Source organism: Leuresthes tenuis, unplaced genomic scaffold (genome assembly GCF_036924035.1).
Source record: "Leuresthes tenuis unplaced genomic scaffold, fLeuTen1.0.hap1 SCAF_9, whole genome shotgun sequence".
NCBI classification, from domain to species: domain Eukaryota; kingdom Metazoa; phylum Chordata; class Actinopteri; order Atheriniformes; family Atherinopsidae; genus Leuresthes; species Leuresthes tenuis.
This window is the reverse complement of record NW_027325363.1, coordinates 22591197-22604078: the sequence shown is the minus strand read 5'-3', so window position 1 is coordinate 22604078 and position 12882 is coordinate 22591197. Positions and strand designations below refer to the sequence as shown.

Genomic DNA, 12882 nt, shown 5'->3' with positions numbered 1-12882 from the left:
GGACCACCTACGTGGCCCCATCCACTACACCCCACAGAACACACACGCCCCCAAAACCCTTCATATGTGAGTGTGTGCTGTGTACAGGAGCCAGAAGGGAGAGGGGTATGGGGATATACACCGGGGGGAGCTACTCTCCCCCGGAGAGGGCAGCCAGAGACTGGCTGCAATAGGCACCCAACCGCCCAGAGCGACGGGACAGCAACCCACCACCACCACTATGTGATAAAGCTAATCAGCGGGGACCAGAGAGAATGAAATTCAGCTAATTGATGTTTTGAGGAGGCAGACATTTTTATTTTTTTGTCCATTTTTAATTTTAGATGAATTAAAACAATTTTCTTGTAATTTAACGAGCCCTCCATCAAATGAAATGATAATAATTCTTGCAAAGGATATCTTTTTAAAAGAAAGTCTAAACGCTGAAATGGCACCGAATGGCAGGAATGGCTCAATGTACTCAAACATATACGGTATCCGTTATCAACGACTTAACATATGTCAGGACAACGACAGACAACGCCCGTTTGCACCACAGAACGAGCTCTGGTTTTCTTAGATATCTTGGGAAATCATCACGGGTTGCCGAGATGATGACGGTAAAAAAAAAAAAATCAAAAAGAAGCTACGTCTGCAAATCGAAAGGATAAACTGCCATCTTTAGCCTACCTTCCGCTGGTTGAATAGGTTTATGAAAGTGCTGTGAAACGTAGGAAAAATAAACTTCCTGGGGTCTGTAGTTCATTCTCACTACAGTCTGCGGGCAGCTGCATGATGGCTGGGAGCGTCTGGAGCGCTCGTTTTCTATCCTTTCTCAACTATGGTACAAAAAAATACGTCGTCGCAGAAAATAGGAGAATTGGGCTCTTGTACAGACTTTTTCAGTTATCTGTCTTGGGATACATAATATGGTAAGCAAATCAGAATTTAAAGTCCTCATTCTTGGATAACTTGGCTTTTTTTATGTTCTCACAATGACAGGACTATGTGTCTCTGGGATGTTCAGTTCACTCTTTGGGGTTTTGAGTGGGGCTACAGTAGTTCACGAGTTGTGTGCTTAATTTGAAATGCTTTTAACCAGCTCTTCGCCTTTGATAAAAGGAGGTTACTGTGTGGTGAAGAATGAAACCCAACTGCAAGCAGTTCGAAGGCGGGGTGAAAGAGAAAACAAACTAACTTTATTCCACAAAACAGATGTTACATTGCAAGGTATTGAAAATGCTACACACTTGTGCTTTTATTCAAAGCTGGGTTTTCTTAACCAAGAAGGGCTACCAGGAGACTGATTTGGCCATGCAGAGCACTATCATGACCAAGTTGAAGGGAGTCTCGATGACAAACACCACTGAATCTGGTCCTGTGGTGTGGGGACCCGAGGACTATGTTATCCCGCCACAGGTGAAAACAAACACTTGTTCACGTTTTACAAGAATTAGCTGATTCTCGCTCTGATAGTTCCGAATTCGTTCACCATACCAGAAATTTCTATTGCATTTTCTTAATGGGCTGCTCTGAACAAGTATTTGTGGGGGAAACATCCTTCTACACATCCAGGCAAGTCACACTTCACTACGCCTTCAAAACTAGATCATAGAACATGTCTAACTTTAAAACGGCAGGAAACAACAAACTTTGGCCACTGTGAGCTCCGAGTTTCCCCTTGTAGAAGAAATAAAGGTCTATCTTATCTTAAATCTTAGATTCGTATTTCCTTCTTAAAGCCTACCAGTATGTTGCCTTCCTAAAAAGTAAAATATCTGCATGCGTCTCATCCATTCAGGCTCAAAATACATAGGGCATCCTAGAATTTCAGGTCTTCCCCTGGTTTTAGCCCCAATCCACACAGGCTTTCTTCGTAAATTTAAATCTAGATTAGCTTTTGGCCACCGACGTCACTTACAGGAAGGCCGTTACAGGCACATATCTTTCTGTATCATTTCTGTTGATCAACAGACAGGAGAAGCAGAGCACATAATAATAATAATAATGCTCTCATGCTTCATATTCTCTCGGCGCAATCTGAGAAATTTCACAGGAAATGTTAGCAGAAGCAGCTTCTGTAGAGAGGAAAGGACAGGAGTAGACTATAAGGCAGCTGGCCATTCGGAACCTAAGGGGAGGATCTCTGCTATGCAGTCAGATTGCGGATAATGCCTCTTGTCCTCTTTTGTGGTTCTTTAAACACACTTAAATACTTGAATGAAGTAAGAAACAACAAACATGTTTTGCCACATGGAAAAGCTTCTTGGATTTAAGTGAAGAGCGAAGCTTTCACCAAATAGGTAGCAGGCCAATGGATTTACCATCTGTTTCCATCTATCCTGGGCTATCTTCAGCCAGTCTGATCTACGGTTGGTGAAGTCAGGCTTTTTTGAAAACCATTTGTGAGAATAGCAACAACGTATTTCTTTTTCAACAGTAAAAACCCACGGGTGTCATTCTTTGCCCTCTTGTCAATAAAGAAATAATATTCTGATATGTTCCAAATTGACTGTGCTGTAAAATTGAGTCTGCAGAAAAGAGCAGAATCAAGTGGGCTTAAATCACACTCAGCGGACTTAAGGAGGGACACAGTGAGGCAGCAGAGAGACCATCATCATATGATATCCATGCAATGACCAATTCACAGCATTTTCTCCATACATACAGGGTGATGCTGGTCTGTTTGTTGTAACCGGTTTTATAGAGACGCCAAACCAGAAGCTGGGATACTGTGCTGAGGTAAGAATGGGTGTGTATTTTTATTCACGTATAAATCACTGACTGGTAGAGCAACTTGTTTGTATATTTAAGAAAAAAATGTGAAAGGACCCAGTCGAAATGAATATTCTTGCCCTTTACTCATAATTATCTTCACATTTGATGGATAGCAGTGGTAACAGTCTGTGATCACATGCTGATTTTGGTGTTCTTTGCATACATGGAATTGCAGGTGTGACACAAAAGAAACTTTTGGCATAATGCATATAAAACAATACAAACTCATTGTCAAACACTCTTATCTTTGGTGTTAGTGGTTTGGTTGTTTAGTGCGAGTTTCACTTTTACTTGCAGTCTTGGCACTGGCTGATATGTAGCTATTTTCTGCTTTTATAGTTTGACAGCAAATGGCTTCTATGGTTGCACTGCCATTACAAACTGGAGCACTGGTCTGCTTTTCTTCCCTCAGTGACAAGTTGTTACTTTTAACGAAGCCTTACACACATCTGTCTGCTTCATGTGTGTGTCCCTGCTCATTTTTCTCACCTACATCTTATGCAGCAACCTTCCTGACGGTTTGTGGTATGTAAACTCAGCCTCTCTTAGTTTTGTGCCTCACTGCCAGCAGCCAAGAAGAATAGCCTGCTCTTGTATATTCTGAGGCTCCCAACCAGGAGGAGGGCCTGCCACACTTGAGCGGTAGCATTTCAGTGGCATGACGCATGTTCCATTAAGGACAAATGTCCCTAATATGTTTATGCATTTTAGCAGACACTTTTATCCAAAGCGACTTACAAATGAGGATATAGCATTACAGCTAACATCAAAGCTAACAATAAGCTACATAGAAGGAAACCACTTGTCAGACTCTGTCAGAGGTGACAGAGGTGACAGTGTAGAAATAGAGTGCAGGTATAGAGGGAAGTTTAGAAAGTGCAGTAGAGGGGGTAGAGAGGTACAGGGTAAGTGCTGGGATAAGGGATGTTCTCTGAAGAGCGGGGTCTTCAAGAGTTTCTTGAAGATAGACAGGGATGCCCCTGTTCTTACCCTTTTAATACATTTTGCTTGTAAATATTCCATTTATTAGGTAAACGTACCTTTTTTTAAAATCAAATAGAGGAAATTAATATAATATTAGTAACTAAAAAAATCACAGAACTCATTGCTCCTCTGAATATATAAGCTTTATTTCTTGGAGGCTTTTTTTTTTCATTTCCACCATACATTTTCAAACACAGTAAGATCCAGACTGTTGCCATTTAAAGTCTTTACTGAAGAATAGTTTTCACAGTTTGCTGACAAGATGCATTCTCATCCTACGGTACTATAGATTGATGGAACGTGAAAATGTATATTCACATGTCCATTTACTTTAGAGGTACTTCAGCTGATATGCAACCCCATATCATGACCTTGGAAATATGCTTGTTTTCTTCAGGCAGTCATTTTTCCACTGGACTCTCACAAAGGTTGTCTCTTTTATTCAAAGGTCGAACATTCACTCGGATCTAGGGAAACTTCGAATATCAGCATTCTTTTTTTTAAATGAAAAAAATTACCATCTGTATTTGCCTCAGCCTATGATTTGTATTGACAGATACATCGGACCATTAGAAGTAGTGTCCTGTGTGATCCAGCAGAGGGCGCTCTAGTATGAGTTTGACCCTGGTAATCTGTCAGTAAAAGAAACTGGTGTTGCCAATGTGATGTTTGCGGTGTTGCTATGAAAATGGAGGAAACAAGCAAGCAAAGTGCTAATATTATGGATTATGAGTTTATTTTAGATGAATTAAAACTTGATTTTATCTTTAAAAACCTTGTTTTTATAAATAGTAACCTTGTTTTCTTCTGTTTAAGTGTTAGCGATGGTTTACATTTGGCTTTTCTGGGTGTACTTGTCATTTCCTTCACCAGTGTCTTTGCCCATTTGCTTCTCATTTCTTTTGTTGTGCATTTCCAGTTTACAAGCATGTTGCTTTGAGTTTTCTGTCCCGACAATTCGATGTCTTCTTTGGTCTATTTGTACGTTTCCCTTTTGCAACTTTCCCATTTTGTTTGTACTTGCTCCAAATTTAGGCACAGCTGAGAACTACCAACATCTTTGGCCACACTCAGAGTTAAATTGGCTTCTTGAAGGTGTTTTATAAAAATGTCCATTATTTCAATGGCCAGCTCTGTTGCAGGGACAATGTTTCCTGTCAGTGAGTCTGGTGCTAGCGCTCGATGACTAAAAAAAAAAGAAGCAAATCATGAGGTTCCTTTTTTTCCTTTACTTGATTTGGATGGACATTCTTTTAATCACATTTTATTTGGTGTGTTTTACAAAGCTCTAAATTGAGTTATTTGATAAAGATGTTATGGGATATGTCTGCTACTTTATTTCCTATACAATGGAATTAATAGAAAGTCCTCCGGAAATGGTGATTCCATATTTTGTGCCAAAGGCTATAAATATAAAAATCTTTTTTCAAAACAACTGGGCAGAAGCCAATAAGTCACAAAGCCATAATTGCAAAATACTAACTAAAAATGAATATCGAAAAAAAAAATTGGAAGCTAGTTAGTTAGAATTGTGAAATCCAGAACTTGTATGCTCTATGATATTTCATTGTAACATGACAACCTTACTTAGCCTTCAAATCTAAAATGTGAATAGTTCAACGTATCATTTTTGTACTGTATCAATTATAATCCAAGTCCTAAAACAAAACTAAGAAAACCTTTTTTTCTGTGGCATTGGTTCCCAGAGCCTCCGAGTGCTGGATGGCCTCTGCAGAGGCGATGAAGACTGTAAAAAGGGAAAGATAGTAGTGGCAGGTCATGGTGAGTAATTCTGACAATATGTCGCTCCATCACAACAATGAAACCAATAGTCTGATCAACATCTTTAACGTTGGGAGGCTAAGTTTTTGTGGTCCTTAAGCTGAGTTGTTCTCACATGAGAACAGATCGTCAAAGGTCTTTTGAGAAATGAATCATTCTTTTAGAAACAAAACTCACTGTGGTCAGTGAGAGCGTTGGTGAGCTGGCTTCTCTATTTATCTTTCTAATTGTGAGGGTTGATACTTTTGACTAACCAACATAGCCGAGAGTGCAGTGACTCATATAATGACAACAACAAATAATCAGCTGTGTTATACTGTGTCTGCTTGATATTCCATCATAAGTCAGCAGTAATGCAGTATTCGTCAGTAAAAACCCTAACCCTTGCTGTTACTCTTTAGGGGTAATAATCCGATATAATCTGACATCTGTTCCATGTCAGATTATTTTAGTTTATTCATTTGTAATTTGAAGAGAATTAATGAGGGATAAAATGGATGGCTTCTTGGTTGTTTTTAGGTGTAATGACAGGACGATGCTTACAAATGGATGAAAACTCCACTGGTACCTGTGAAATCTTCAGCTGGTGTCCCATTGAAAAAAATACTAAACCACGGTAAGGACATATGAACATATGGAGTGAACCTTTGAATATATTGAATGAAACCTTGAACATATTGGATGAAACTTTGAATATATGGAATGAACCTCTGAATATATTGAATGAAACCTTGAATATACTGAATGACACTTGACTGACGTCAGACTTTGCGGCAGTGCCTGCGGCCATCTTTTGTAACAGTGTCTAAAAGCAAATGAGTCAGGCCACCTGCAATGTAGTTGCAGCAATATTAAGCAATGAGGACATGATAAATACAGTGGAGAATGCGTGCCAAGATCCTCCCGATACCCCAGCCCAATACCCTGCCCATTCTTCTGACGAAGAAGTACGCTCAATTGTTAACCGTGGCAGGCCTACAACAACAGGCCAAGCAGCTGCTTATCGGGCCAACCTGAGCATGGCCTCCACCTCTCAGGAGTGCCCCAATACAGCCCCTGTTACACTCTCCGACCGCACACACGAAAGGGACCAAGACACAAGAGTTAAGAATATTTAGGCTTTATTTAAAACTAGATGAGGGCTTTCAATAGAGTGACTATGACTATATAGATAGATCATATTCTATTCTCAGTGCAGCTATGATCAGGGCATCTCCTTCATAAAAAAAGCAGAACTATTAACAGAACACTCTGCTGTGCGAAGAGGTTTGTATGTAGAGCGCAGGGCCATTACGCATGGCCATTCACTGTGTTTTAACTTCATTAAATCAACTGAAAGCTATGTCAAGCTACTACCGTAGTGTTCCATTAATAGTTCTTTTTTTTATTTTTTTAAGGAGATGCCCTGGTACCAGGGCTCATCATAGCTGAACTGAGATATAGCATATGATCTATATTTTTAAATGCACTATAAGAGCCCTCATGTAGTTTTAAATAAAGCCTAGCTATTCCACGCTTGAGAGGTTGAAGGCATGCTGAGGTTGGCCTGATAAGCAGCTGCCTGGCCTGTTGTAGTAGGTCTGCCACAATTAAAAATGGAGCGAACTTCTTCGTCAGAAGAACGTATTGGGAAGGGGTATCGGGAGGATTTTGTCCCGTACATGCGTTCGCCAGTATGTTAATGATGTCCTTATTGTTTAATATTCCTGCTACGAGATTCTGAGCAGACTGACTTGTCATTCACTTTTTGCTGCAGTATCCACACGTTACACAAGACTGTAACGTTATCCACACGTTACACAAGACTGACGCAGGCACTGCTGTGAAGTCTGACGTCAGTCAAGTTTCATTCAATATATTCAGGATTCATTCAATATAGTCATGGTTTTATTCAATATATACAAAGATTAATTTCCTGAACAGCATGCCATAACATATTCATATATATATATATATATATATATATACACTCATACATACATACATACATGTATGTGTGTGTATAAACTGCCACACAAATCTTTATCTGAACAAATATGAGTACATATTCTTTTTCACAGCAAACCGTTGCTGACAAATGCCGAAAACTTCACCATATACATCAAGAACTTCATCGAATTTCCAAAGTTCACATTTTCAAAGTAAGCCTTCCTCTTCAAGCTGAGTGCAAATTGTCAGCTCAAATGTTTGGTTCACTTGAAACTTTAACGTACATTAAATAGTACGAGCCCTTTTACGACTGTGCGTTTCTTAACTGTAAGGTGCAACGTTCTCGACATAACTGATGAGTCCTATTTGAAGAAATGCAGATACGATGAGGAGCGTCACCCCTACTGCCCCATCTTTAGGCTGGGAGACATTACCAAGCGGGCTGGGTTCGACTTCAAGGACATAGCCACATTTGTTAGTATCACACTTTCACCAGTATAATGTGAAGAGTTGTGGAATCTTACCTAATAACTCTCTGTGAGTTGTACACATTTACACACGAGTCTCACTGACTCTGCATACAAAGTTGAGCTGTAATGACAAATTTTTCCATAATCTTTTGTACACGCAAACATACTTCATGCAATCACACTTCGTGCAATCATGTTAAAATGTTGGTAAAAGAAGAAATTCCACGAGATTATTCTATTTTTTTCAGGGCGCCTCCATTGGTATTGTGATAAACTGGGACTGTGACCTCGACAGAGATTTCTGTCATCCTCAGTATAACTTTATTCGCTTGGACCGCAGTGTCTCCAACAAGTCCATCGCAATGGGATTTAACTTTAGGTGAGACAAAGACACCATTTTTGTTGGCATGTTGCATAGACATGTAATGATTTATGGTCCCCCTCCATAAGTTTTTAAAAGAGAAAAGGCTTGAGAGGGTTATAAAAGGCATAAACTGACTTAAACTTCTTAAAGATGCATCTCCATATTATCCTTGTTTCCAATAGACACACTCGATATTTTAAGAATCCTGCAGGCGAAAGTTATCGTACGCTGTACAAAGTCTACGGCATAAAATTGAACATAATGGTGTATGGACAGGTATGTAGTTTTCATTCAGATCAGTGCTTGAAATATTGCTGAAGCATTATGTTGAAAAATGAAAAACAACAGATGGTTTACCCCCATATTGTGTTTTTGGACACATTTCTCTCCTTTTTGTAAAGCAAATGTCAGGAAAGATGTGTCATACGACTCTCAGAAAAGTTCTCAGGTCTCTTCTCGCTTGAAAAACTTTTGTCATAGGCTGGAAAGTTCAGCATTTTACCAACAGCCACCAATGTGGGTGCAGGACTGGCATTAATGGGTGCTGTAAGTATTATCTATAATGGAATCTTCTTTAAAAACTGCTCTGGACTGTGTGTGATTTGGTGTCACGGAATAAAGAATTAAAAAAAGAAAACTTTATTCAACAGGGAGTATTCGTATGTGATTTTCTGCTTCTCTGCATTACGAAGAAGAAGCACAAGTACAGGCAGATGAAGTATGAAGCGCCAAGGTACGAAAGACATTTTATTTGTCCTTTTTTATTACAGTTGCAGCACAGTGAAATAAGTTTTTCAGAATTTCTGTTACTGTGACTAGCTCAGCAAGACAAAGACAAGCTGCTCAAGTCACAGATGCTTATTTTCAAAATTCTAAGCACAGTTAGTGTATAATATTTTCATTTTTATGCAGTTTTTTAATTGAATAAAGGAAAGGAGAACCACAAAAAAGTTACTTGAGCTCCGAGATACCAGGATACTTGAGCTCTCCAATCACCTTTATCATGTCAGACCTTATTAATTTGTAGATGTTCATAAATGTATGCATATTCCTGCTTAAATCTTGCTGTATTAGTTGTGATATTGAAGGTAATAGAAAGAATAGAACACTCGTGGACTCTTTTGTTAATATCTAGTAGATAGGTTAAACAGGAAAAAAGTCAGTATTCTAACAACATTTGGCTATTAAAGAAGAGAGAGACTATTGATTGGTGTTTTATTTATTGCTGCAGTTTGGACATACTATAAGAAAAACTGTGTAATATAAGTAATATTGAAATACCCTCTTTCCTTTCTGCAGCAGTGAAACAGGAGCACCTGAAGACAACGTGGATGCAATGGAAGAAGGGAATCCGAGGACAAGCTGATGTTTTTTTCTCTTTCCTTTTTTAAAACGAGTTTCTAACCTAAAATGTGACAGAGCGGCTGTGGTTTGGAGGGAGGGTGATGTTGTCCACTGATTGGACGGTTGGGGGCTTGATCCCCGGCTCCTGAAGCCTGTTATGTTGGGGAAAAATACTGAACCCCACAAATGCTCATCTCTGCACCGTGTGAATGCAGCTCATAGTATAAAGCACCAATAGAGTGATCAGCAAGACTAAAAAAAGTTCTATTAAACTCCCAGTACAATGTGAGATCATCCATAAAATTGCAAAAAAAAACTTAAGATGTTCTTTTCTTTATTTTTTCTCTATCAAATGTAATTTTTTAAGATATTTTGTGTGGATGCTGTTGTTAAAATTTGAAAGCAACTCAACTGTGTTTAAATTTAATAATGTTTTTAATAAGAAACGCAGTGTAATGTGCTGTATTTGTTATGCTAGGAAAAGTTCCTGACAATTATAGAATTAAGCTGAAGCTAAAAACAACATAGAATGCCATTTTACAATGCAGTTACAATGTCCCTCAACCTTGATGACACACTAGCAATTTGTGAAGAAAGTACAGGATTCTGAAAAGCTGTATTTTACTATTTCTAACCAAGCAGTTTTATTACCTAAACCTAATGAACAATTGCCACATTGATTTAGCAGTTTTTGATTGGCATTTACAGTAGAAGACGTGAATAAGAAAAGGTGAATGGAAATGGTAAAATTAAAATAAATAAATAAATAAAATCGGTATGAATTATTCAGAGTTTAGACCTGATGCAACATTAAGGGGGAATAGAAACCACTTTTCAACATTAAGGTCATGTGACTCACCAGCTGTTTCCCGTTTGAGCCAGATCATTAATCTTGTGTGAATGACTGGCATCATCCTAGATATGATTAAATATCCCAGATATTTATTAAAGAAATTTCTGAAGTAAAACTTTCTCCATTTTCCGTCCTGTGTATATCTCCTGCAGTAGTCCCTGACGTCCTCCTTGTGGTTTGTGCCTGGTTGGAACAGATACTACTGAATTACAGCCTTAGTACCACCCTGTGGTGACACTAAGCCGCCTAGTTCTTTGGTTTTATATACATTAATCAAAACATTTTTCAGATTTGCTTTGCTTGTGACTGGAAACCATGCTCATGAGTACATTTCAAGTCAGTTCAATTGAGTTTTATTTATGCAGCACTAAATCACAGCAAATGTCACCTCAAGCAATTCAAAGATACAGTCCGATTCAATCCAGTCTAATCAAATTAATTCAAATCCAAATTGGTCTAATTCATACAAAAAAAGAAAAGAAATGAAAGTTGTCTAGCTAAGGAACCAACAGATTGCATCAAAACTTCTCTTCAGTTTAATCCCATGTCCTGACCTCGCATGACGCGATGGTGGAAAGAAAAAGAGGAAGAGGCCCCTGCCAGAACCAGACTCAGAGAGGGCGGCCAGCTGCCTCGATTGGTTGGGGGTTAAAGGGACAGGAAAGAGGTATCAATAAGCGCCACATCACCAGGCCAGGGATAGCTGCTGATTAAGAGAAACAAGTTAATGACAACAATGTCATATGTACACAGAGAGTGAAAGAGAGCAGCATGAACCAGCTGTGACTTCCATGGCATTCCCACACAGACTGTTAAACCGGTTCTAACTCGAAGCAACATATGTATTGTTTTACCTCTAAAGCCTGGAGTGAAACAAAAGTAGTATCAATGTTTTCAAGACTAGCTTGCTATTTTAATTTTTTGAAAGTTTTGACAAACATGGAGGCAATGTCGGTAATCTACAGTAAAGCTTAGGATTTAACGTGTGAAATAGTTTCCCTTTAGAGGCTGAGAAACAAAAAGGTTTTAGGATACAGTTTCAAGTGTTCCAGAAAATACGGCCCACCTGTGGCACAAAGCAAGCAACACCACGAAGACCAATGAGCTCTCAAAACAGGTCAGGGACAAGGTTGTGGAGCAATGCAATTCAGGATTGAGTTATTAAGCTTCGAAAACCTCACAGAGCACCGTTAAATTTATTATCACAAGTTGAAAAAAATAAACACGACACACCTGCCTAAAGAGGTCTTTCCATCAAAACTCACTGATCAGACAAGGAGGGCATCAATCAGAGAGAAAAAGACCAAAGGTAACCCCGAGGGAGCTGGAAAGCTGCTCTGGAGAGACCGGTGTGAAAAGCTATTGCATGGAAAACACTATGTGTGCCTCAAACCCAAACTTTTTTTTCACTTTCAGGGACTGAGAAATTCATCAGAGCTGAGAAAACAGTGGATGGTCCGACATTCAGAAAAATTCTGGAAAAGCAGTTTCAGTCTTCCAGAGATTTTAGACTTGGATGGAGGTTCATGTTCCAACAGACGATGACCCCTATGCAACGCTCATGTGGTTCAAGGGGCAGAGTTTAAATGTGTTCTAGTCAACGCCCAGACTTCAGTCCATTTGAGAATTTGTGGTGTGACTTTAGGATTGCTGTACACCAGCAGAACCCATCCAACTTAACGGAGCTGGAGCAGTTTTGCTCTGAAGAAAGCGCAAGCAGACCCGGCGCATGTTGCACGTTCAGTGTGTTTTCAGTCTGCTAACATGTAAACATGTCAACGTTACCAACATAAAGAACATCTGTTCCTCAGCTTACTGTGGGCGTTATTGAAGAGTCCACAGCAAAAACAAGACAGAGTACATCAAGTGATGTTAATTTTACTTCCAGAATGTAAGATTAAAGCATTTCCAGGTTGCCACTGTGCTCCAATAAAATCTTTTCTCTGTAACCACAACATTATCTAAAAAAAAAAAAAAATTACCAATGAAGTAATCTCACAGTATCGCACTGTCGGACATAAACAGGTATTAAAACTCTGGTTCTCTCCTGTGCGTGTACACTGGGACACGGATGGCGTTCTAATTAAATGGCCGAGTCGAGCTGTAACTGTTGCTCATCTCAGCTGTGCGTGTAACACAAAATTCCAGAGTCTGTGATCCTATTAGGATGGTTGGGAATAATACACCGTGGTGGTAACATTATTCACACTGGGTTACTGACATGGTGTAATCTTTCATTTGTGGAAGTGGTCCATTTGCTTCTGTGGCACTACATGCAAGAATAAAAAAAGTCACATGGCAAACTGCTGACCAAAAAATGTTGGGTAATTCCTCGTTTTTTATGTCAGTTTATAGATGCTAGATAGATGCTGCAGGGTCCCTGTTGTTGCAGCTCTCAC

The 12882-nt window shown here is 39.2% G+C and overlaps 3 protein-coding genes across 4 annotated transcripts in view; 1 reads left to right on the top strand and 2 right to left on the bottom strand.

Moving 5' to 3' along the window:
• gdpd5b (glycerophosphodiester phosphodiesterase domain containing 5b) overlaps positions 1-12882 on the bottom strand; it is a 112262-nt gene that overhangs the window by 32935 nt on the left and 66445 nt on the right. The window lies entirely within an intron of this gene.
• Positions 742-9941, top strand: LOC140314587 (P2X purinoceptor 5-like). The gene is made up of 12 exons (XM_072392885.1): positions 742-911; positions 1248-1398; positions 2650-2721; positions 5448-5523; positions 6043-6139; positions 7584-7664; positions 7785-7926; positions 8171-8301; positions 8469-8562; positions 8767-8832; positions 8937-9019; positions 9586-9941. Exons 1-12 carry the CDS (start codon positions 772-774, stop codon positions 9650-9652), a joined length of 1200 nt encoding a protein of 399 aa, XP_072248986.1. The 5' UTR covers positions 742-771; the 3' UTR covers positions 9653-9941.
• LOC140314580 (beta-galactosidase-1-like protein 2) overlaps positions 1234-12882 on the bottom strand; it is a 363608-nt gene continuing 351959 nt past the window's right edge. Inside the window, exon 20 of the transcript XR_011917150.1 lies at positions 1234-1247. The gene's annotated coding sequence lies outside the window, so the exon portion shown is untranslated. The remainder of the gene's footprint in view (positions 1248-12882) is intronic.